General features: G+C 44.4%; 1 protein-coding gene across 4 annotated transcripts in view; it reads right to left on the reverse strand.

Annotated features, from left to right (window-relative positions):
* Window positions 1–5333: 5333 nt before the first annotated feature.
* ASTN2 (astrotactin 2) overlaps window positions 5334–26691 on the reverse strand; it is an 876482-nt gene continuing 855124 nt past the window's right edge. For all 4 annotated transcript variants that reach the window (XM_078436555.2, XM_078436553.2, XM_078436554.2 and 1 more), the window contains 3 exons: window positions 21283–21383; window positions 19145–19328; window positions 5334–6157 (listed from right to left, as the gene is read on the reverse strand). In XM_078436555.2, coding sequence (XP_078292681.2) covers window positions 5920–6157; window positions 19145–19328; window positions 21283–21383 — 523 coding nt within the window. In that variant the 3' untranslated portion in view covers window positions 5334–5919. The remainder of the gene's footprint in view (window positions 6158–19144; window positions 19329–21282; window positions 21384–26691) is intronic.

The raw sequence follows: 26691 nt of genomic DNA on the forward strand, positions 1-26691 counted from the left end.
TCGCCCAAGGTTGTTGGGCCCTTAACCAATAGTGTCTTGTATGACCATGAGAGGGATCTCAGTTGTCTCTAGGCCAGGAGAGTTGGATGGGGATCCAGACTCTGCTCCAGACTTTTTGGGACCTTAACCTTCTCTAGACTGGCCAAATGGAGCCATCCATTGTCCCATTGTTAACCTCAACAGAAGGCAGTGAAGGTAAAAAGGACAGAGAAGCAAAAAGTGTTCTTTGTACATAAGTTATTATCTAATATAATCCCTCATGCCCATGGCACATCTTCCCCAGTGTGGTGGGGGCATATGGAGAACCTGAGGCCCACAGAGGGTGAATGGCTTGCTAAAGGCCACCGAACCACTCTTCCATAAAGGTTAGACTGGAACTGAGAAAAAGGGGGAGGAGGAGGAGGAGGAGAAAGGGAAGAGGAGGAGAGGGAAGGAGAAGATGATGAAGAGGAAGAACCTAGCACTCTTAAGTTTACAAACTTTTCCCAAAACATCTACACTGGCTTTACACAGCCCCTCACTATGGTTCACATACTTGCATTTGGAAGTCATAGCACATTCATGCAGTTACACATAGGTCCATGCATGGTTTCCACCTAAAGCTAAATGGTATTCTTTTTTTCTTAAATTCTGCTTACTGTATCTGCATGATACAAATTATGCCTCATCCATGCACTGTCCATTGAGCCCAAGTGGATTTATCACCCACTTCAGGCTCCATGTTCTTCCTGCTCTAATACTCGACACCAGAGGGGACTGGGAAGACCCAAGGTCCCAGACCTCTTAGTTAGCAAGTCCTGCTGAGTCAAGTTCCTTAATACTGCCCAGATCCAGCCTCACTATCGCAACGACCCCAGCTCAGGCAACCTCATCTTCCTCTAAACATTTATCTATTCTCCTACCCCAGCCCATCCCAACCTATTTTACTCTACCCGACCTTACCTAGTCTCTGTGCCTTTGGCTCCTTCCCTTCTCTCTACTTTCCTACTCTGCAGCCAGAGGGGTTTTTCCAAAATGCTTGTCTGGCTATGTCACACCCTGCTTTCAATCCAGTGCCTTCCAATGGCCAAAGTGTTCAGCTCTGCCAACCTCTCCAAACAGCCCCCATCTTTCAGTCCATAGCAGTTTCTCGCTGTGTCTCAAATATGGCGTACTCTTTCATAGATATGTTGGTCTCTCTATCCATAGGGCTGTTTCTCTAGTGCTCTCCTCACTGAACTCTCACACATCCTTTGACTGTGAAGGCTCTCCTGATGCCTGCCCTTCCTTGGCAGAGTTAATCTTGTCTATCCTTTTCTCACCTACATAAGCTGCTGTAATAACTATTTACTGAGAGTTTTTGTTTTCAAGCACCTAATGGCTTTACATACATTAGCTAATATAATCTTCCCAACAGTTCTTTGAGGCAATGTATTTATCCCCTTCATAGATGAAGAAAGTGAGGCTTAGAGAGGTTAATGTCAGCTAACTTGAGCCTCTTAATTAGCAAGACCTGTTGAGTGTGACTTATAAATTTCTCTCAAGGACCAACCCCTCCTCGCTGTAAATTGTACCACCAATATTTAAACCCAGATTGGCTTGACTCCAAAGTGTCTGATTTTATCACACTACCTTTAGTTAGCTAAGTTCCAAGAGTTTCTTAAAGGCAGACTTTGGGTCGTGTTCATCGCAGCACTCTAAACCTGGAAATCAGTCCTCAGGCATTGGCTGGAAGGTAGAGGGATTTAGCTTTTGACTTAGGATGTCAAGAGGGGCACCTCCATTTGTTGTAGGAAGCACAGTTATCACTGGTTTGAATTACTTAGTCTGTCCAAGTTTAGATGTCAATATCTCAAGATCATAACTAACTACAGAATTTGGAACAGGTTATTCAAGTGGTTTAAACCTCAATTTCTTTAACTGGAAAATGGCAGTAACATGGTTATTTTGCATGTGGTTAAGTGAGATAAGTGTGTAGTCACTGATGTGATGAGCACTCTCGAAATAGTAGTTACCAGTGTTTGTCTATGCAGTCTCCTCCTCTTTGTCATGAAGCCTGCCTAGGGAAGTAATTCCTCAACCATACAGGAGGAGAAAGTCATCTAGGGGTGATTCCCTGTGCACCTCTGATACACACCTTCTTTATTCAATGGAGGACACCATATGAAAAGTCCCACATTGCCAGCACAGTGGGAGGTGAGCTCCCTGGGCATTTTCCATGGCAGCACATGAATCATCTGGCTGTGTGGAGGCCAGGGCACTGAACCCAACAGCCTCAGGTGCACTTCAAGAAATTGTCTTCTTTTCCTTTTTTTTTCCCCTAATGAAACATCTTAACAGACATTGGTCCAACTAACTTTCCCACCATGGCAACACACAGACACACACCTGTCTCTCCAAGCTTCTGGAATCCCCCTCCGGAGAGCCTGATGGGGGCTGCGAGGAGCAGCAAGGCACAGTGCCAGGAAAAGGGGTTTAAAACTAGAGAGGGCATGAGCAGCAGAATGAGCTGGGGACAGGCTGATAGCACATATTGTGGTGGCATCACACATATGTGATGGCACACTCAGGGGTCAGCCAACTCCGGCCAACCAGGCAGCTATCCAGAGGCCACAGCTGTCTGTGAAGGCCTCAGAGAAGCCACACACCTCTCTTTGCAGCTTTTGCACTGTGTTGGGTTCTGCCATCACAGCTGCTTTACCCTGAGTTAAACTTTTGATACTCTTTACAGTTCACACATCGCACAGGACTGCTAATCATTAATCCCTTCTCTCTCTTTTTTAAAATTCCTTCTCTTAATCAGAATTCCTTAGGCCTCTCCCAAACAAAGCTTCCTACTTCTCTCTCCAAGATTCAAAGAGTTGTGCATATAATCTAATAAAAGAAGAAATGACCCTACTATACATTGTACTGAATACATTACAGTTACTTTCTTGGTCAAGCCTCATAATAACCTCACAAGGTGGGACTATTACTAACCCCATTTTGTTGATGAGGAAACAGAGATTCTGACGGCAAATTACTTACCCAAGGCAATAGCTAGTGAATGGCGACAGAGATAGATTCAACTTAATTAGGCTCACACCATGGTCTCAGCACACTGGGGAGTTTCTGCAACTGTTGGGCTAATTTTTCCTTTGGGTTGGGTCAAGACAATGGAAAGCTATGATAATGGGGTGACTCAGCAAAGGCCGGGGACCTAGGGTTTAGGAAAGGGCATACACGAGAGGAATTTAGAACAGGGCTTGGCATGTGGCAATGTTATACACTGAATATTTGTGTCCTCCTGAAATTCCTATGTTGAAACCTAATCCCCAGGGTGATGGTATAAGGAGATGGGGCCTCTGGGAGGTGATTAGGTCTTGAGGGTGGAGCCTCTTGAATGGGATTAGTGCTTTTATGAAAGAGACCCCAGGGAGCTCCCTCTTCCCATCTGGTCTGTGAGGACACAGCAAAAAGATAGCTGTTTATGAACCAGGAGATTCTCACCAGACACTGAATCTGCCAGCACCTTGATCTTGGACTTCCCAGTGCCAGAACTATGAGAAACAAATCGGTGTTGTTTATACCAGTATCCTATTACACCAAAACTAAGATAAGGCCACAGACAAAGGCAGGCAAGTGTTCAATGAATGCAACTATGACTTTTCTTTTCTTCTACTTTTTTTTTTTTTAACATGTTGGTTCCTCTCTGAAAATATTATGCCTAGGAGGAGGAGTCGGCAACACTGCAGGAGAAATTTATTCATCTAAACTCCACCTACATACTTGCAGAAACATAAATCCAGTAATAATGAAAGTTCTTGAAAGAGTATCCTTGAGCTTAGATTGCTAGAATTTGAGCAGACCTCTAGGCACTGAGTTGTCTGGAAGAATCTCTCTGTACTTTGTTTCCCCATGTGTAGTAGAGTTGGGGCGAAGTGGCTGCGGGGGACTCAGTATGTAGGTTTTCAGGAAGGGGACTGTTGACCTCATAGGCACTCATCAAAACTGAGAAGTAGGCATATTTTCAACTGCTTACATTTTACACCTCTCTGAATTCCCACAGTGCCTTACTCTCCTCTCTTGAACAGGTGTCATCCTTGCATAATGAGATACCTGACCACATGCTTACTTCTTCTGCAGAGCTAGCTCCTGTGAGCTTTTACCAGAAAGTTAAGACTCTATAAGGCCTCTTTGTACTCTACCCTCCCAGGTAACACACTGGAAGCAGTTCATTTGCTTTTTAAAAGGAGACTCCAGGGGTGCCTGGGTGGCTCAGTTGGTTAATTAAGTATCCCCTGACTCAGGCTTTGGTTAGGATCTCACACTTCTTGGGTTTGAGCCCCATGTTGGGCTCTGTGCTGACAGCTCAGAGCCTGAAGCCTGCTTTGGATTCTGTGTCTCCCTCTCTCTTGGCCCCTCTCCCACTTGTGCCCTGTCTCTCTCTCTCTCAAAAATAAACAAACACTTAAAAAAATGGGGTGCCTGGGTGGCTCAGATGGTTAAGCGTCCAACTTCGGCTCAGGTCGTGATCTCATGGTTTGCGAACTCAAGCCCCACGTCGGGTTCTACACTGGCAATAGGGAGCCTGCGTGGGACCGTCTCTCTCTGCCTCTCTCCCACTAGTGAGCTCTATCTCAAAATTAACTTAAAAATAAATAAATAAATAAATAAATAAATAAATAAATAAATAAATAAATAAAACAATGGCAGAATGCCTCCCCATGACCTCAAGATCCGAACTGCCATTGCTTCTTGCCTGGAAAATAACAATAGCCACCCTCTTTGGGGCCTTCTCTCTGGCCCCATTTCCACTTCTGCGGCCAAAACAGTTTTTCTTAAAGAGCAAGCTTGGTATTTCACTTTGTTAACATTCTTTGGTACCTCTCAGTTACTTCAAATATGGTCCAACTTTGTGTCCAAAGCTTCCAACACTCTGCCTAGCCCCAGCTTGCCCTCTGGCTATTTGGGTCTTTATTCTCATGGGAAGTGCTTTCAGCCCCGGAATGTGTTCTGTTTTCTCTTATCTCTGGGTTTTCAATGTTCCTGGTGGCCCATCTCATTCCTCCCCACTCTCTTTGGTTTACCTCTCCTGTCCTTTGGGCTTTAGGCATCACTTTTTCAAGGAAGCACTTCCTTGAAGCACTAGTTTGTCTCAGGACCCAGCAATGAGTTAAGAACACCCTACTGCAGCCTGAATTCACTGACCCACCTCTCTATAATCTCCAAGGGACTGTACGGTCCGAGAGCAGGGAGCTTCTCACTCTTCCGTTGCACGCCCAGTGCCTGGCATATAGTAGGTAATCAATAGATATCTGTTGAGTGAATACACAGAGGTCCCCCAGGGGCAAGAAACACTACCCAAGCAGAAAGAGAGACAATAAGAATTTTTAATCCATGGAAAGTGCTGCAGGGACTCTGTCCAGGCCCACAGGCAGCAGGAAGAGGCAGGGATCCTGCAAACCCAGTCGTGTCTGGAAAATGAAAAGCCATAAAGACCCAAGCTTCCTCACTGCAACAATCCTCGGGGCCTCCTTCCTGATGCTGAAGAGGTCAGATTGTCTCTCCATGGGTCTCCTCCAGGGCCCACTGTGGGAAGGAAGCTGAGTGTGGCAGGAGGAAGGAAGAAGAGCAAAGGCCGCTTGGTCTCCACCTGAAAGCCCCTCCCCCGGGACTGACCGCCATCCATAAGAAAATGTTTAAAAAGGAGAGACTTGGATAGTCAAATAATATCTTAGAAAAAATAAAAGAGAAAAAAAAACGGATAATTCCAGCAGTTACAAAGTTCTCTGTCGGCTATCCACAAGAGAAAGAGTTTGCTTTGGCCTCGCTGGCAAGCCTCATCTGCCAGGCCCATCCTCAGCTGTCCCCCAGCCCCCCCCAGGCCCCAGGATCCACGAGAGTAGGGCTCCCCCTCCCATGGAGAGTCTCTGTGCTCATGGAGGGCAGTACCCTCCCTCACCGGCCCTTGGACTCCCCATACGTGTTTCGGGCCATGGACACCATCTTCTCCTCGCATGTGATTTTGGTGTCCTTGAGGATGCTGTACCACACCATACCCGCAGGCCGGACCTCCTCGCTGCGGCAGAAAAGGTAGGGCACGGTGTCCACGCGGCTCTGGATGTAGGCGCTTCGCAGGAGGCTGGAGCAGTGACCGCTCACCCTCTCCAGTCGCCGCAGGATCAGGTGGGCCTTCCTGAAAGGCAGGACGAGACAGCGATGAAGAATGAAGCCCAGATCAAAGCTTAAGCCTTTGACAGTGAATAAAGGTCGACAAGAGAAATGAGGACTTCCTGTCCCAACAACCTCCTAACCATTCCTGGCCTGAGTGTGATATTTCAAACACCCATTTGAAAATCACCTCAGAATCTGTCCTCTTCAACTGTGCAATGTGTAAAGAATGAAAGTGACATAGAACCTTTGATCCAGCATTTTCATTTCCAAGAAAAGAGAGTCCCAGGAGTTATGAAGTTACCAGCCTTAGGGCTCTGACCAAGGAGAAATTATTATAATAATCATACACAGAAACCACAATCACAACTAAAATTTATTGACACTAGCCATGCTAGGCAGAGTAAGTGCTTTGCATACATTTAACAGTTTTATTTAATCTTCACAACAGCCCTGAACATACTGTTCTTTCCACTCACACAGAATGGGAGTAGAGCCCACAGCTCAGAGAAATGACATTGCATGACCAAAGTCAAACATCAAGTTGACCGTTGGGGCTGGGCATTCGAATCTAGGCCTGATACCCATGAAGCCCCTCTCTAACTTCTGCTTTTGTGTTTCTCTATTCTCTGATACTCTATTCTTTTTTTTTTCTTTTTGAAAGAGAAAGAGAGCATGCAGAGAGAGAGAGGGAGAGAGAATCATAAGCAGGCTCTGTGCTGGCACAGAGCCTGACACAGGGCTCGAACTCATGAACCATGAGATCATGACCTGAGCCGAGATCAAGTCAGATGCTTAACTGACTGAGCCACCCAGGTGCCCCTCTCATACCCTACTCTTACAGGCACGAAACTTGGAGATCTTTCATCAAAGCCTTAATAGCTAAGTTCCCAAATCAGATTTCTCTAGATCTTGTTTTTGTCATTTCTAAAACAGTGAGGATGGTCTTAGTTTCACAAGTTCGTGGTTAAGATTTACCATGAGAAAGGACCAAAGCCTGACATAGAATAAGCTCCCAATAAATGATACCTACGATTACCAAGAATTGTTATGATAGTATCTTGGGATCAGGGTCATACTGAACACTAGTCTAAACAAGAATCACCCTGTCCTGTGGTGATCATCATGAGTAATTTATCTGGAGTCCTTTATCCAGCACCAGAAAGAGGATCATTGAGGAGGTCTGATGGCTGCATAGAAGATTAAAGCTAGAGAGGATCTCTGAGATCCTTGGGTCTCTCAGTGATGGCACTATTGACATTTGAACCAGATAATTTGCTGTTGTAGAGGCTGTCTGGTAGGAAGTTTTGCAGCATCTCTGGGCCTCTGCCCGTTAAGTACCAATAGTACTCCTTTGCCCCAGTCCTAGCAATGAAATTGTCTATAGACATTGTAAATTCTCCTCTTGGAGGTGGGGGCAGGGGGAATCACCCCAACTGGGAACCAGTGACCTGGTCTCACCTACTGTCATTGAAGATGTGAAAACTGAGGCTGAGAGAGGAAAAGGGGCATCCTCTTCCCGGATCCCACCATAGACTAGTGTCACTGTCAAGGTGTCCATCTCCATGTAGAATCCAGTTTTCTCTAGGTTCCACCATCTTCAAGATACCCAAGGGGTGAGTGAACAGCTCTCTCATGCTGTCCTCTCCATGCCCCTCTGAGACCCCAGGAGGGAGGGCATTTTACGACAACATACCCTACAAGTGGGAGACTGTGTCAGGCACCTGCATGGCGACTGGAAAAGGGCCGGGCTTACGTGTGTATGTTTTGTGGGCACGATTTATGAGGTACCTTTCAAAAAGTCCTCTTTGTATAGTTCACCACTTGGGTGGAATATTTCCTGAGGTGCCAAGAATTCATAGCTTCATAATCACACTCGAGTTGCCACTCTGCCCACAGACCTCTCTCTCCCCTGGCAGGCCAAAGAAGAGCTTGAGGAGTACGTTTCTCTCTTCTCCTGGTTTGAGTCCTTGCTCTGTTCCTTAATAGCTCTGTGTCCTTGGGAAATTTACTTAACGTCTCTAAACCCATTTCTTCACTTGAAAAATGGCACTGTTGTGAAGTTAAAGGAGATAATGCTATTGACTGCTCATTTACTGAGCATTTATTTTATGAGAGGGCTCTATATTCAGTGTGAAAGACCAACAGATGACAAATGACAATATCAATGACAAAAAGGAGAATGATAGGAGGAGGCATGGGGGCCGGGAGGAAGCAGAGGAAGGTGCCTAGGTAGGATTGGGGATATCCAAGAAGGCTTCCTAGTAGAAGGGCAACTTGTATTGAGTCTCATAAATGAATAGGGGTCAAAGAAGACAAAGACATAACAGGAGGGATAGGGAAAGGCATAAAGATAAGTGATTATGTTGAATTTCTGAGGATTTACAGTTGGAATGCCATGTGGTAAGTGGGGACACAGCGGGAAAACTGGCGAAGTGGCAGGAGCCAGCCATTAAAACTCAGGAACTAGGGAGTTGGTTGTACCAAGTAATGGTGCACCATTCAGGCTCTAGAGCTTGACTGCTCAGGTTCAAATCCTGGCTCAGCCACCTACTAGCTCTGATATTGAGGGAATTGTTTAACCAGGTGTGACTCCATTTCCTTATCCATGAAATGGGAATAATGTTTGTTATCTACCACAAAGACTCATTAAAAAAAAAAGCATTAATGAATCTATAACAAGCCCTCAATAAGTGTTATCTAGATTGGTAGTCTGGAAGGCAAGTAGGGGAGTTATCAAAGGGTTTCAAGCTGCCAAGTAACAGATTCAGAGCTGGACTATTTAAAAACGTTCCTGTATGCCTTGAGGAGAACCGAATTGGGGGAAGGACAAGCCTGGCAGCAAGAAACCAGGTAGGGCACACATCCAGGAGTCAAGTGTTTCCTATCATCACACTTAAGGGTGCTGGTTTGCTTTTTCTATGCTTTCAAAAAGCTGCGTCCTCTTTCCGCTTCCTCATTTATAACAAGGGAGGGACATTTGCCAACCTCATAAAGTTATAGCGAGGATTACAGAAGTTAATACACACAAAACCCTTAGAAATGTGTTTGGCACATTGTAAGTCCCCGATACAGGGTAGAAAGTACCACCCCCACCATTGCCCCTCATCATCACTGTTTCCATACTGGTATAAGCCTTGGGCACCTTTGCAAGTCAGTGGCAGGAGACAGACAGAAATAGGAATAAAGTGGATACCTAATCATTAGTTTGGGGGCTCAGAAATCTTCCCAAGGGATTTAACAACTACACTAGGACTTCAATGATGAGACAGGTTTTTAAGGTAGATGGGGAGGCAGAGGAAAGAGCCCATCCAAAGTTAGATTACCAAGAGCATGAACAACCAGAACTTTGAAATGGTTAGTGCAAAGAATGGATAAGAGACTAGTCAGTTTTTCAGATCTCAGACCATCTAGACTCTTCAAAGCCCTGGGGAAGTGTTATATTTTAGGGGCAATGGAGAGTGACTGTCTGATTCAGACAGTCACAAAAACAAGCCACGGATACAAAATGAGGTTGGAAAGGGGAATCCCTCCAACATGTCCAAAGGCTTTGTCTCCAAAGGCCCAGCCATTTCCTCAGGGAGAATTCTGGAACTCCAATGAACCAAGGCTCCTTTTGAATGGATGGGGAAACTGAGGTTTGGAGTGAGAAAATACTCGGTCTAAAGGAACACCTGAAGTTAGTAACAAAGGCAGAACAAGAACTAGAGCTCTTGGTTGTACAGAGCTGAATTTAAATATCTGGGCCTGGAGTCTCAGAGTCAAATCCTGGCTCTATAACTTAACAGCTATGTGGATCATTAGGAAGTTCTTCAATGGTGCTCTTAGTTACCACATCAGTAAAATGAGAGTAATAACAGTGTTCTGGGGGGGAATGAGATGAGCTGAGTAATTTGATTATTCTCAGTAAATGTTAGCCACGGTTCAAAGTAGCATACTGTAGTAGAAAGGACATAGGCTTCAGAAACCATTAGGGTAAGTCACTTCTCTGTAAGCCTGTTTCCTCATTTGTAAAATGGGATTAGAGATGCTTATTTTGTAGGGCTGTTGTTAGGCTGAAATGAATGACTGCTGTAGGCATCCAGCACAGAAATTTGTACTCAATAGGCACTAAACTGGTGCCAGTTCACTTAACTATCCCCTGCTCTTTGCCCACAGCACACACTGCCTCAGACTTTGGCTTGCATTTAGCCAACAAAGACAGGAGAACTCAGAAGGGGACACCATGGAGAGACAAGGGTTGGAGGTGCTCAAAGGCCGGAGAAGAGGAGGGGGAGTGAGAGACCAAAGGTGAGAGAGCTGGGTAATAAATTTGTAGGCAATGGAGATCCATAAATCAAAGGCCAGGCATGCTCCAAGCTTTCCCTGGAGAGGGAATCGTAGGTCAGAATGACCACTTTTCTCAAATACCGGAAATGAAATCTTCCTCATTGGAGACGGGACCCAGGCCTGCTGGGATAGGAAGCCAGAGGTGAAGGAGTGACAGTGCACATTAATTTATGGTTGTATTAGCGGGCAAGGCTGAGACAGGAATGGCTTGTGGAGGAGTCAGGGGCTGAGTTCCAATGCCACTTCTCCGGGAACTATAGAACCTTTGACCGACCATTCTATTCCCAGCACCATTACCCAATCAGCTGTTGACACAGTTAGTGGATACAGACCTAATTTCTAAGGGGGCCCTGGAATGGAGGGGGGAAAAAGAGGCAGTAGGGAAATGTTCCTATTGGCCTCTCCCCCTCCTCCCTATCTCCTTTAGTTGAGCTCAAACGTCTCTGTGTTAGCTGACCTCAAGCTTAATGAGAGTCGAGGGCATGACGTGGTTGCACAAAAACGGGACACAACCTCCAAAAGTGGATAGCGCAGATTAAGAGAAAGAATGACTTCATTCATGTTGCCCTGGTCAGGCCACATCTGGAGAACCCCAGTCACTTCTGGTAAGAGGGACATGTGCAAACTGTAGCCAGATCATGATGCTGAAGCTTGTCTCAAAAGCAAGTCTTAATGAGGAAGTGTGGAAAGCAGGAATGGAATGTGTCCTCTGAAGGGAGAATTCAGGCAAATGGTTATGTTGTTCTAATAAATGAAGACTAGTGGGAAGAAAAAAAAACCTGAAATTAAATATAATCCTCACCACAATTTTAGAGTTCATACTTCAGTCCCAGTCTTTAGGTGGTAAAAGTGAGGCTTGGGCTGGTCATATGGTTTGACCAGGGCTAACAGAGTGTGAGAAGAGCATCTAGAGCTGTTGCAAGGCACCCCAGTATTATCAATGATATTGCTCCAAAATTAACAGAAGGTGAATTTTGACTCAATATGATAAAAAACTTAAAACTAGAATCCTTGAAATCTAGAATGGACCCTTCCATATCTCCAGTGGTTTTCCTTCACTAGAGATGATCAAATCAAGTAAGTTTTAGAAAGGAGTCTGTCTTGGTCTGTTTGGGCTGCTATAACAAAATACCACAGACTGTGTCATTTATAAACAATGGAGATTTAATCCTCACAGTTCTGAAGGCTGGGAAGTCCAGGATCATGGCACTGAGGACATGTGCTGTGCGGTAGCTAGTGAGGGCTAGCTTCCTGGTCCACAGATGGTACTTTCTTGCTGTGCCTCCACATGGTGAAGGGGCAAAGAATCTCTCTGGTCCCTCTTTTTATAAGAGTACTAATCCCATTCCTAAGGGATCCAACCTCACGACCTAATCAACTCCCAAAGATCCCATCTCTTAATACTATCACCTTGGACATTAGGTTTTGAATCTACGGATTTTGGGGGGATACAACATTTAGACCATAGCAGACTCTAATGGTAGTAGAAAGTGGAGAAGACTTTTGTGGTTCTTGTTTGTTTTTACTGACAAGAATCAAGGGGTTGATTCACAGATACCATCTGGTGGGCATCTGATGAGAACTTCACGATAGATGTGACACAACTGCCAAGGCACAGAGTTGCTGACGTAAGAGGACCACATTTGCTGAAGTTCTGTTCTTGCTTCAAAGTCATGCTGAAATTTCACCTTCAGGAAGTCTTCCAGAACTTCCCAGCTATCATAAGTCATCTTTTACCCTTTGCTGCTGAAGCTTTTTATTTCTCTGTTGAGATATATAATATATTCTGCCTTAGTTGTGTACATATCTTGGGATGCAATGTGTTATAATGGACAGGACGCTGGTTTGAAGTTTGCATTTTGAGTTTATTTTGAATTTGGCCTCTGGCAGTTATTAGCTATGTAACCTTAAACAATTTACTTAATTCCAGTGATTCCCTGTTGCTTAATCTTCAGAATCGACGGTTTAGGAGATGAAATGAGATGTAAATGACCTCGCCCATAATAGTGCTCAACTAGTATCTTCCACCTGCTTCTTGGACAATGTAGAAGGAATTAATAAGAGCGAACTGACTTGAACTGAGGAAATTCTCAGGACTCAGCTTTCAAAATCCCAAATTCTCCAGCAGGAATTGATAAAAGGAATGGAATGGCATTTGAGCATCCATGTGGACCTAGGGAAATAATATGGCCAGGTAGGCAAAATGTTTATACAGAGTTGTTTATAACAGCAAAGCATTTGGAAGAAACCTAGTTGGTATTTAACAGAAGACTCAAGTAACATACAGTACATTCAAATAATTGCATGGCTAAAGGGCCTACCCAGATAACACAGTACATGTGCATCCAAGAGAAAAGACCTATTAAGTATAAAGAGACAGCAGAACATGGTGTATCTATTTGTTGTACATAGCAGAGTTGGTGAAAATTGTGCTCTGGTTGTAGATACAGGTATATCCTTAAGCCTGTATCAGCATCCCTATTCATTTTCTTATCCAAGTCATATCTAGAAAGGTATGTGCACACTGCTAATGACTTTATCTCTGGGTTGGGATTATGGGATTCAGAGTGCAAAATTCTCACTTTCCACTTTATATACATCCACATCATGTAGATGCTACAGAATGAGCAAGAATTACTTTTAGAACAAAATACAATAAGGTCTTTCCATTTTGAAAACCTGCGTATATACACATATATTTTTGTAGCTGGTGTGATGAATTTGAGCAATGAAACCATGGTTTCATGGCGTTGCGGTAGTTCACTGGGGTTACTTTCAGCATCTAGCCTCAGACCAGTCCCACAAAACAGAAAACAAGTAGCTCAATACTGCTGTCTTGATATAGATCTTCAACATCAGCTTTGAAATGTGATTTATAAGAGTGAAAATATTTATGTTTTGTCTTCTCCTTATTCTCTCGCAAGAAACCATAAGACCTTCCCAAGAATTCATTCCTTAACTGATGGTAAGAATGACAGAGTCTCAACCAACCCAGTGATTTCAGTGTGGAACAGAAACAGACTACAAAATAGCAGCCAACCTTGCTATACTACCAGTGGGAACACTGATCCATAGAACACTTGTTCAAGGTCATCCTGTGTTTTGTATTTATCCACCCTGAGGCATCTTCAATTATAAGAAATGCCACTGATTTAATAATAGCCTTTCAAGAAAAGGAGAAAGAATATAACACTTAATGTGCACACCCATTGTGCACCGTCCATCCTGATTTCAGAAATGTCAAAATATGCAACAAAAAAGATTAAAAGTGCATGTGAGATCATAGGAATATGGCCCTAGAAGCCTAAGTTTGCTCTTGTTCAAAATATCCTAGAAATCCCAAAAGACTTAATCCCTGATAGCTAAGGAAAGGGTTAATAGAATCTTGAATTGAAAGAATGACATCAAGTTTGCTTATTTTCACTATGGATGCAGCAACCATGGTTCATGGGATATGCCAACTCTTCTCAGATAGGAAAGGCCTATCTTGCTATGTTGAGAAAAATCCTAGGCTAAACCAAGCCTGTGATGATTTCTGTGATGTATTAGCAATGTCTGCCATGGAAGCAAGAGGGGCTGAGACAGTAAATATATCATTATAGTCCAGAAAGATCAATTCACTGAAACAAAATCCCTTCAAGTGCTTGCTCTCTTCTTCCTATTCTGTCATTTCAGCCATACGTGGCTGAGAGGATCATCGAGAAGCCCAAGAGTGGTCAAGTATATTCTATTGGAGCAAATTCTGGTCCTTAGCCACCTATGAGCTCAGTTTCTCATGTCTAACAGAAACCGTATGGCTAGGCCAGCTGGGTGTCAGCAGGTTTTCTCTGAGTAGCTGTTTGTGGCACCCACGGCTGCCCCAGGAGCCAGGCTCTGGAGGACAATGGCCTGATAGATTTATTAGGCAGAGATAAGAGATGCCCAATTTGTCACCAAATTTTATGGGGGTATATGACTATAGTTTTAAGGAGAAGTATGGAACATTTTGGGGTTTGGTGATTCCTGATAGAGTTCATTCCATGGTATCGGTGGTTCTGGGAAGTGCTCTTAACACCCTGGCCACCTAGGTCCCTGAGAAACAGGACATGCTGGACTAAAGGACAGTCAAGGTGTCCCTGTTCTCTGGTCTTTATGACCTTGAGGGCTTTCTGGTTTCTTCGCTTCCCAGCTGGAAGGGACTTTGGAGTCCAGCTCTTTTACATTACAAACGAGGTCCAGAATGGGAATGGAGGTTTTCCAAGGTCACGCAGCTAGTGGGTGGCAAACCTAGGACAGGAACCCAAGGCTCCTGGCTCCAGGGCAGTGTCTTGCTCTCTCTCTCTCTCCTTTACACTTTGATACTCTGCACACTTGCAAACCCTTCGGAGTCATGGCACATTTACCCAAATTGTTCCTCTGTTTAAAACGTTTACCTGGCTTTTTGGGGGAAAGAACACACTCCTGGACAGAGCTCACAGGAGCCATCATGATCTGCCCTCTGCTGAACTCACCAGCCTTGTTTTCTTTTCCCCCCTCTCACCTTGAACTCTCTGTCCCAATGAGAATTATACTTCTTAAGTGTATCCTCTTAATTACCATCCCCCAACTCATCTTTGCATTGCTTGTTCCTTCTGATGAAAGCATCCATGGGAGGACTCCTTTGATGCTAAGCACAGACTTCACTGTCTTCTCCAAGGATTCTTGTTTGAGGTCCAGGTCTGGGTTAGCTGTGCCAGCTGTTCACATCTAGAACCCTGTCACTCAAAGTGTACTTTTGGGACCAGCAACACTGGCATCACACCTGAGAGCTTATTAGAAATGCAGAATCTCAGGCCCATCCTAAGCCACTAAGTCTATTTGAATTTTAGCAATGCTTTCACGGGATTCTCATGCCCATTAAAGTTTGAGAAACACTGCAGTAACCAGCTTCTCACCCTCCTTTTTACAGCATGCTTCTTGTAACATGCTTCACTGCAACTACCTACAGACTTTTGCTCACTGGATGCTGCTCCTTCTAAGGCAGGATCTGTCTTCTTCACTCATATATTTCCAGCCCATAGCACAGAGCCTGGTACATAGTAAGCACATTAAATGAATCAACGAATAAGTAAATTAATGAAATGTGGTCTCCACAGGTCTCTTAATATTTGCAAGCACAATGCATTTTTTTATTGCTACTTTTGAGCTGGAGAGACCTTAGGGTTCATGGAATTTACTTGTTACCAACCGTGACCTATAGATCTTTGATAGCTCACAGAGACTTAGGAGTCCCTCGGGATTGGGGGAAAGGGGGTCTGAAAGGGAGACCTAGCAGGTGGAGCTCCAGACCACCCTCTCTAGTTTCTACCAGAACAACTGTGTAACCATCTGAGCCACACATTATCCAATTATTTAACAAGTAAATTTAGCACCCACTTACAAGAGTGAGTAGGACATAAAGAATCACTAAACACACATAAGCTGCCATAGTAGTACAGAAGAGAGATAACACAAGAGTAAACACATAAGCAATATAAGATACCAAAGCTAATAGGTATGATGCAGAAAATTAAAACATGAGCATGTGACTGAGAAGATATGTAGAAATCTTAGAGGATTCTCTGAGGAAGTAGCATTCTAGTTGAGACATGGGGGTCTACATAAGATCTGTTTAGAAAAAAATTTTCTACTGCTTAAAAGAAGGAGTACCACTGCCCTAGTTCATCCTGATCATTTTATAGATGAGGAGACTGAAAGCCAGAGAAAGCCAGAACCCAAGGTTGTACACTGAGTTCATTAGCACTGTCAGGATAGATTAGGATGCAGCTATCTTGGTTCTTGTGGACATGCCAGTGTGGGATGTTAAAGGAATCTCATATTCCCTCCAGAGACTAGAAATACTGAAGAATGAGGAAACTGGGTGATACCAACGGGGGCTCGTGGACAGTGACTGGTGACCGGTTGGCTGGAGGTTAGGGGGGTTATCAGAGCCCATTACCAAGTGGGTTGTCCTACCTCTGTGGGCGGCCAGGCAGCCTCTCCAGAAGATTTATGTCCTTGAGGGCCATAAAGGATCCCAGAAGGTCATAAAGACAAAGTCAGGAGTGGAGCTCTGGTTTACCTTCCACCCAAACTCTCTGAGCCCTGTGGGAAAGGCCAATAAAGTGGGATGCCTTTCCCTGACCGTGGGCAAGATGGCAGCCCAGATGACTCACACAGTGGCTTTCATCTGAGGCTCTGGGCTTCTGCCTGTCTACTCTCTTTTAGCTTTTATCTAAAGAAACTTCCTTTCATGTGAAAGAGAGAAAGTTATAGTCCAGGACCCAATGGGCAGATAACGTCTATTCCAGGGAGAGATCCCAGCTCTCATCTGTTCCCTTGAGGGCCTCAAATCCTTGGAGGGTTATTTCAAGTGTTATAAGGGCTCAGGGTAAGAGCTCAGGGCAGAATCAGCCTCCATATAAAACTCTGTGCAACCATGGGCAGTTCACTTGACCTCACAGGGCCTCCAATTCCTTATCACCCACAACATGAGAATACCCTACTTTGCCCAGCTTACCCGGGTAATTTTAAAACTTTTTAAAGCATAGCGTGCTACCAACTAAGTATTTCAGGAGGTCAGGTGATGCTCTCCAATGCCACCAGTACCACCCTGCCCCAGAACACCACACTGTCTCCCCTGGATTATCATAACAACGGCCTTCAGAGCCTCACTACCTCCCTCCTGTCTTGACCCCTCTCCATGTTTCCAACAGCAAGTCAGAAGCATCTTTCTTCCCTGAAGATCAGCTAATATCACCCCCTTCTGAAAAACACTTGAAAAGCTTCTCATTACCCTGGGGAGATAATCCAAACTCTTTAACCCTACTTAAAGGGCATTCAGGACTGGCCCCTGCTGACCTCTCCCTTCTTATCCCTTCCCACTCCCGCTGTCACACACTTTGCTTCAACTACAGGGAAACTCTCTCAGTTCCTCTACACACAGTGTTTACCAAGTGTAGAAGGAGTTCCCCTGGGGAAGGAGAAAGGGTTTGAGGTGGTACTCAAGACGATCACAGACACAGCATTAAACAACAATGAATCACACTGGGAAAAGCAGTTAGATTCTCTTTTTCGTTCTCTTCCCCTCCTCCAGATTACTTTCAAAAAGAAAGTCTTGGTTTGAGACTGTGTCTTTAGTACTTCTCTAACACTTGCTAATCTCCTTTTTAAACTCAGAGTGTCAGGCTCCACTAGGATTGAATAGCATTGTTTTCTGTTTTTGTTTTTTTTTTTTCTTTTTTCTCTTCCCTTGTATCAAATGTTTACATTTAATTTTCTTTTTTTATTATAATTTTTTAAAAAATCTTTATTTTTTTGAGAGAGAGCAAGAGAGAGAGAGAGACAGAGCATGAGCAGGGGAGGGGCAGAGAGAGAGGGAGACTCAGAATCCTAAGCAGGCTCCAGGCTCTGAGCTGTCAGCACCGAGCCCAACGTAGGGCTTGAACTCACAAGCCACGAGATCATGATGTGAGCCAAAGTCAGATGCTTAACCAACTGAGCCACCCAGACACCCCTACATTTAATTTTCTATTAAGGGTAGTTGGTGCCCATTTTCCCTTTACAAAATGATATGGTGTTTTCAAATATATTATCAATGAGAAGTGAATCTAAGATACCAAAACAAAACAAAATAGGTGCTTACAGTATGGCGGTATGTCGAAACTCATAAAAGTGGCAGGCAAATGATGAAAATTTGAGGAAAACCCTGCCCTGATGTAACATTATCTCCTCTGTGCATTCCCTAGGCTAGTCACAATGTCCCACACCCTCCAATTCTCCTCCTCTTCCTCTAGTCTGACCCTCTTCACCCTGTGGGTCTTAGTCTCAGCACTTGGGAAGCCTTCACTTGGGTTACCTAGATCAGATGTCTATCTCTCACCTTCCCAAAGGACCCTATTCTGTTATCTCTTTTACTTATTCCTATTCTTTCAATTGCTTAAATGCTTAATTACTTCCAACAGTGAGTTTCTCTCCTTTTATTACTGCATGGTCAATAACCAACTGGTAAGAGGTGCTATTAAAAGTAAGTGATGAGTGAACGAATAAGTGAATGTTGTTAGGCGCAAGGCATGAAATGCAGCCACCATTTCATATACTACTTTGTGAATGAAGCTTCACAAGATAGGGACTGTGCCTTTGTGATGTTTGAATCCCCCATGGCATCTAGCACCAGTGGCTGGCATAGTCACTGTCGATGACAGAAGTCATGCCTTAATACACATTGAATATAGAAATGTATTTAGTAATGGTCACTAATGGACTTATTCTAGAAAACCTCAGGCTTCTTATGGAAGAGTGGGGAGAGCCCTAGATTAGAGGCCATGAGTCTGCCACTATGCCCTTCTATCATCCTGGTTAGGACACATAACCCTCCAGGAGTCCGTGGTTCCTGTCTCTAACCCTGAAGGTGGAAGGTGGGTGAGGAAAGCGAATGATGGAAAGGACAGTAATGTCTCTCTCCTATCTGATATTCCAGGAGTCCAAGAAACAAAAATTCCAAGATTCTGTCATTCTCCCTGCCCATTTCCCATCTCTAATCCTGACAGGACAAAAGTGAATGATACCCTTATTTATTTGACAAAGCCCATTCTTAGCCTATGGAAAAAAAAAAAAAGGTCCAGTAAAATCACACAGAAGTAAGAGGAATCTACCACTCCACTCATACTCACACAGCCGTCCGTACCTGGGCCCCAGCTCGTCCTCACTCCTCCAGACAAAGTCACCAAACTTCTCATAGTGAGAATTGTAGTGGTGCTGTACTCGGAACAACATCGAGGCTGAGACCTCCATCAGCGTGTTGTAGGCAGTCTGCTGCTCCTTTCCACTTGTGTACCCATTGTACAGATTGTAGATCTTGTCTGCTATCTCTGAGGTGGGGAGAAATATAGGCACAGATCACTGGACAGCAGGAAAAAGTGAGCATGGAAACATGCCTTGCAACAAGGGAGGCACATTTGTGCGGGACTTCGCATGCATGGTATTTGGGGGCAGACAGACCTTCAGTCCACCTTGAATATCATTGGCTAGTTATGCTAAGTTTTCCCATCTATCAACTGGAGATAAGGATGTCTACTCTACAGGTGTGCTGGGAGGGTGGAATTAAAAAGTGAATGTAAAGCATTCGACACGGGGTCATAATTTGCCAGCTTCATTGTCAACAAACATTTGGTGCCCATGATTGAACAGAAAATTCCAAACAAGTGCAGAGGCTTAAATCAACTGTCACGGGCTCATCTCAGCAGTCTACTTCTACATCCCCTCTATAATATTTCCAACACAGCTCCATGATCAGGTCTAACAGGTGTCCATTCAAAAATCTTTCAAAGAGGGGCACCTGGATGGCTCTGTCAGATACGCATCCGACTTGAGCTCAGGTCATGATCTTGCAGCTCATGGGTTCGAGCCCTGCATCAGGCTCTGTGCTGACAGCTCAGAGCCTGGAGCCTGGTACGGATTCTGTGTCTCCCTCTCTCTCTGCCCCTCCCCGACTTGTGCTGTCTCTCTCGCTCTCAAAAAAAACCTAAACATTAAAAAGAAATTTTTTTAATCTTTCAAAGAAAAATCAGACTCTTCTGCTGGCCATTCACAGCAATTTCTATTTCTTTAGTCATTCCTATTCAATTGATGTAACTTGAAGTCATCATGGGCTGCTCTCTTGAACGGAAGGACCACTCTTTCATGTTTGAAGACTCTGACCAAAGTTTATGTACGTCCCCCCAAGTCATTGCTAATGGCAACTGCCTCTAGGAGAATCTTGGAAACTTGCATTAAGATGGGAGGAGCATTTACTTCTCATTATTTCCACCCTGGTTTTAATTTTTCTTTCTTTCTTTTTAACCCCATGCATATGTTATTTTAAAATAAAAATAATAATAACAATAACAATAAATGACCAGGAAACCATCTCAAACCCCCTCACTTTTGAGATTCAATAGCTCTTCAATAGGAGGACTATCTTGTCTTGTCTGATACCACACAAAGTGCTTATTATTCGGCTTATTATTCAGCCATGTGTAGACATGTCTGTCTGTCTGTCTCTCTCTCTCTCTCTCTCTCCCTAGAATGTGAACTCCTAAAAGGTGTAGAGCATCGCGTGTGTACCAGCGCTCTTAGGAAATATTTGCTCAACCTGAAATGAACCACCAGGACTCACAAGCCACCATTACACTTTGGCCAGTCCTGATGTAGAAACCATACCTATATGTTGGCGAAGAACTAAGTATGTGGTGGATGTGACCGACTGGTTCGACTTTTTTTTAGGTGTTTTGCCTGAAGTTTACAACTTCAGGGACCAGGAGCAGCAGAAAGGTCCAATCTTGCATGCTAGCTCTCACTGATAGTCACTGACTTCAGCTCTAGGCTGAGGATTCTGAGGCCACCCATCTGGGCTAGATGGGAATGTGTGATATGAGGACCTAATGATAGTAGGTTGAGTCATCTTCTACTGTCACTGATACGCCAGCTCTGGCACAGACCGAAATGGAAAAAAGTGACTGGTCTCCCAAAGCCTAAGCTAAGGGGCAGGATACAGTCATGGGGCCCTGACTGTCTACCACCCTTGCCTCTAAACCAGAACACAGACAAATTCTATGAAAGAGGAACAAGTCTCTCCACTGGCTAAGACACTGCTGGACAATCTCAATTTCCTTTAGGCCTTACTTAATTTACTTCCGTGTTCCTCCTGTCCCCTTAGTCCTTTCACTTTTTTCTTTCTGTGCAAATACGTGTATGTGGCCGGAAAGGGGTGGTGGTTAACTTCTGGGTACAGAACTTAAAGGAAATATGGGAATTACCTGGAAAGTGAAGAAATTGGTCACCTACCTTCTGCTTTGTTGTCATCCACCAGTGGACAGGCCGTTCTCAAGGTCACTGTGCTGAGTTCCGAGTGCCTCCCCCGTGTATCCACGGCATACAAAGTGAACCTGTAGCACAGCGAGAAAACAGAGCACTGGGTTGTGACTTCAGAGAAGACCCTGGAAGGTGTAAGGAGGAACACAAAATCATAGTACAGGGGTAATGGTCAATAGAAGTCAGGGAGGCTTAGCCTGTAAGAGAAATGATTTGGGGAAAAAAATAGCAACCATATAGCATTTATTGGGCACCAATCATCTGCAGGTCACCCTGTACTTACTCGTATTTTACAAGTAAGCAAACCTAGAAGGCAGGGATTATTATCACCTGAACTTCACCAATGAAGAAACTGAAGCTTAGATTTTATATCTTCCTGTGGTCTCGTAGTTATTTGGAGACAGAGCAGTCTGAGTCCGGGACTTCAGAAGTGAACCGTAGTGGTGTCTTGGATGGCTAGAATACTCATCTATGCTCTTTCATTCATGCAGTGAACAAACACTTACTGAGCATTAACAATGTGCTAGCAGTCATTTTATTCAGACACTACCTAAGCTAGGTATTATGGCTGTGTTTTATCAATAAGGACATTGGTCCCAAAGAGGTCAAGTAATTGTCCTATTATTACATATTAAGTAAGTAGCAACAGGGGACCACAACTTAGGTCTGCCTGAATCCAAAGATTATATTCTTGGGATACCTGCATGGCCCAGTCGGTTGAGCGTCCAACTCTTGATTTTGTCTTAGGTTGTGATCTCAGGGTCCTGGGATCGAGCCCCACATCAGGCTCCACGCTGAGGGTGAAGCCTGCTTAAGATTCTCTCTCCCCCTCTCTCTCTCCCATCTTTCCCTCTTCCTCACTTTCTCTCTCTAAAAAGCAAAATCAAAACAAAGATTATGTTCTTACCCACACTGCCTAATCTAACTCTACCTTCTATCTTTCATTAGCTGGCTCGGAGTGCTGGCAAAGGTAAGGAAGTGTGGGCCAATACCTAAAACATAAGTCTTAAGAGGCCTAAACATGGGGTATTTGGGCCCCATCTTCAAAAAGAACCTAATCTATTCATCTGCTTTCTGGGGATTTGGGCTTCTGCCTTTGGTATAAGAACAACAGCACTGTGATGTGGGCATTCTCTCTCTCCTCCTGTTGTATCTCTGCATCATGAGTGGAGCTCAGTTCTACAGCTTACTACATCCAGTACTATTTAGGTCAAGAGAAACAGTGGTGGGCGCCTGGGTGGCTCAGTGGGTTAAACGTCAGACTCATGGTCACAGCTCAGATCAAGATGAGATCAAGCCCTGCATCTGGCTCTGCACTGGCAGCATGGAGCCTGCTTGGGGTTCTCTCTCTTCTTCTCTCCCTGCCCTTCTCCTGCTCATGTTATCTCTCTCTCTCTCTCTCTAAAAATAAATAAATAAACATGAAAACAAAATTAAAAAAATAAAAGAGAGAAGCAGTGGTGACAGAGGGAAGAGCCTGGTCCTGGAGATGGCCAGGTTTGGGTTCACATTCCACTCTACTTCCTTGCTCTGTGACCTTGGTCAAGTCACTTCCCTTCTCTGTGCTCACTTCATCTCTCTGTATCACGCATCTCTGTAAAGGAGGCCACTGCCCACTTCGTGGGTCAGTGTGGATGAACATAAAATGTTAAGTGCTACTTGAGGTGAGTAATGATTGAGAAGCCTTGCAGAGGAGTTAGAAGGAAGATCACAAGGAAACTCCAGGATACGAGAATAAGCAAGTGGCAAAAGTGGCAAAGTAGGAAGGTAAGGACAGTATTGGGTACCACTGTGTAAGCAGTTACTACCCACACAACAACCCATCTAGAAAGTGGCAGAGGCAGGATCCAAACCCTAGCCTGTAGCTCCCAGAGGGTGTATATGTCGGTTTGAGTACAACGATATCCCTGGCATTTAACAGTACTGGGTATATATGATAGGCACCCAGTAAATGTTTGAGTAAATAAATGAACCTGAGCATACCACATCTTTTTTTCTTTTAGTTAGTTTGCTTATTTATTTATTTATTTATTATTTTGATAATTACTATTTTTTTAATATGAAATTTGTTGCCAAATTGATTTCCATACAACACCCAGTGCTCATCCCAACAGGTGCCCTCCTCTATGCCCATCACCCACCCACCCCCCCTCCCACCCCCATCAACCCTCAGTTTATTCTCAGTTTTTAAGAGTCTCTTATGGTTTGGCTCTCTCCCTAACTTTTTTTCCCCTTCCCCTCCCCCATGGTCTTCTGTTAAGTTTCTCAGGATCCACATAAGAATGAAAACATATGGTATCTGTCTTTCTCTGTATGACTTATTTCACATAGCATAACACTCTCCAGTTCCATCCACGTTGCTACAAATGGCCAGATTTCATTCTTTCTCATTGCCAAGTAGTATTCCATTGTGTATATAAACCACAGTTTCTTTATCCATTCATCAGTTGATGGACATTTAGGCTCTTTCCATATTTTGGCTATTGTTGAAAGTGCTGCTATAAACATTGGGGTACAGAGAGATCAAGAGAAAATCCCAAATAGGCTCTGCACTGTCAGCATAGAGTCCGATGTGGGGCTTGAACTCACAAACCATGAGATTATGACCTGAGCTGAAACCAAGTCAGATGCTTAACCAACTGAGCTAGCCAGGTGCCCCCCACATATAATTCCTTAATTTCAGTTTCTACATTTTCTACAACAAAATGGGAATAATTGTAGAGATAATGTATGATTATCTCAAATATTGCATAGAGTGATACATGAGAGGTGGCTTGTAAGCTGCAGATTTTTTTGAGGGGGGGAGGGGCCAAGGGAGAGAGAGAATCTTAAGCAGGCTCCACACCCAGTGCGGAGCCCGATCTTACAACTGTGAGATCATGACCTGAGCTGAAATCAAGAGTTGGACGCTTAACCCACTCAGCCACCCAGGAGCCCTGCTGCAGATTTTCATAAAGACCATGTAAAGAGCACTTATTTGTGCAAGAGTATACCTTTAAAAAATGCTTTCTTGGGGAAGAGGAGATTCATTCCAACTGAGGGAAACACAGAAGGGCATAGTGAATGGAATATGTGAATTAGCCTCAAAACATGAGGAGTTGGAATAAAATTTTAAACACTGCTTTCCCATTGGCCACTTATGTTTCCATGGTATTTCTGCAATATATTTCCTCCACCAAGAGGGTCCAGGGTCACCTCTCTGCTTAGCCAAGCAGCATGAATAACAGCATGGTGGGGAAGAAGCAGTCTTACATTTTTAAGTTACAAAAACCTGGGTGGAATCCTTGTTTTCCCCAATTGTTGGCTGAGTATTCTCTGGTGAAATTCTCTATCTCTCACAAGTTTGAGATCAAGACTCAATGATACAATGATGGAGCAGGCCTGGCTCAGTCTTTGCTCCTAAAAGGTAGCTTCTATTTGTGTTATTAGGGTAACCAAACATGTCACTGGAGGCCTCAGGATGGAGGAAGCCTCAGGCCACCCTGCCAGTGGGGGGTGGAGGGGTGGAGAAAGAGGAAGATGTCAACCTCACAGGCCTGGGTCAAAAGTCACAAGGCCAAGCACTTTCTGCCCGTCTCAGCTGTAATTGTAGAACTGTTCCAGAGACACATCTGAAAGCTGTTAGGGGACCAGGCAGGGCTTGGAGGGGCTCTTTGTGAGAGGAAGAAAGTGGCGGCCCCTGATGTGGAGAATGGTGGGGAGAAAGGAGAGAAAGAAAGAGAAAGAGACCGAGAAACAGACACACAGACACACCCATAGAGTAGAGTGAAAAGCAGGGAGAGAAAGAGAGACTGAGAGAAGGCACAGGTGAGACCTCTGTGTTTCTCAGGGGATCCGGAAGGGTGCCCACCACCATCTGCTCAGTTCTTTCATCTTCTCTTTGCCCACTGAAGCAGGCTGAGATTCACTGACAGTTTGAACTAGAACTCCCGAGCCATCCCCAAACTCCATATACTTATTTACAGGTGGAGAAACGGAGGCCCAGAGAGGAAAGATTCTTACGTAAGGACCCACTGCCAGTTAGTTCAGAGTAGACACTGGCTTTTCTGACACCTCCCCCAGTGTGCCTTCTATACACTAGACTGCTTCTGGTATAACTGGCTGACTTAGGTCCAATTGCACCTTTGGGATACTTTTATTACAAAAGAGGGGGCTCCAAGGATGAAGTGGGATGAGCTGTTTAGGAACCTGAAGCTCCAGACTCCAACCCGTGCTGTTCCTTCCTCCCACTTTGGTTTAGGGGAAAGAACACTGGCCAAGGTGCCTGAAACAAACAAAACAAAACAGACAGAAATACCATAAATACAGAGAACAAAGTGGTGGTTGTCAGAGGAGTGGGCTGTAAGGGGATGAGCAAAATGGGTGAAGGGAAGTGGGAGGTACAGCCTTCCAGTTATGAGTAAGTCATGGGGACAAACGGTACAGCACAGGGAATAGAGTCAATGGTGTTATAAGAGCTTTGCATGGTGACAGATGGTAGTTATACCTGTGGTGGACACAGGGTAATGTAGAGAGTTGTCGAATCATTATGTTGTGCACCTAAAACTAATGTGATATAGTGTGTCAAGTATACTTATATTAAAACAAGCAAGAAAACAAACAAACAGAGTTCATGTCCCAGGTTTTCCACACACTGTGGCCTGTGAGATCTTGGCTGTCTAAAGCAATATGGTGTCAGTGAATTGTGATTTCAGTGTGGGGGAAGTGCCTTGGGATTGACTACTCAAAGGCAAAGTATTTTTCAATTTCCTTATCACCCTCAGGAAAAAGTCCAAAATCCTTACCACAGGCTCCCAGGGTGGCTCCTTGACCTTTATTCATTTGACAGTACTGGATCATTGAACTTCAAATAAACTCTGGCCACACCTCCAGCCTTGTTTACCAGTCTTTGCCTACTATTCTGTTTCATAGTAGAACCTTATCCAACTGCTAATGGTTCCAGAACATGGATTCTACCTCTTTGCCTTTGCACATGCTACACCCTCTGTCTGGATCGTCCTTCCCCTTCTCCACTCAACCCTTCCTTTCCACCTTGTCCTTGGAGCATCAGTCAAACCTCATCCCCTCCAGTAAACCTTTCTCCATGTGGTGAATAGTGCCCTAGTATAGCACATGCCGCATTACTATGTCAAGTGCTCGTACACTTCTCTCTTGTCCCCATGACATCTTCAGGACCAGAATATTGCTCTGCCCATCTCCATCCACCCACCTACACCGGGTGCTCAGACACCTAAATCACGTGATGCTGAGCAAGTACTTTCCAGACTGAATGGCAGACTGAACAAATGACTCAATCAACTATGAAGTAGTTCCCTTGTCTGGAAATCAGCTTCCCCATTTGTAAAATGAACGAAAGGTGACTAGGTTGAAAGGCCATCATAA

Source organism: Panthera onca, chromosome D4 (assembly GCF_046562875.1).
Source record: "Panthera onca isolate mPanOnc1 chromosome D4, mPanOnc1 haplotype 2, whole genome shotgun sequence".
In the NCBI taxonomy this organism is placed as follows: Eukaryota; Metazoa; Chordata; class Mammalia; order Carnivora; family Felidae; genus Panthera; species Panthera onca.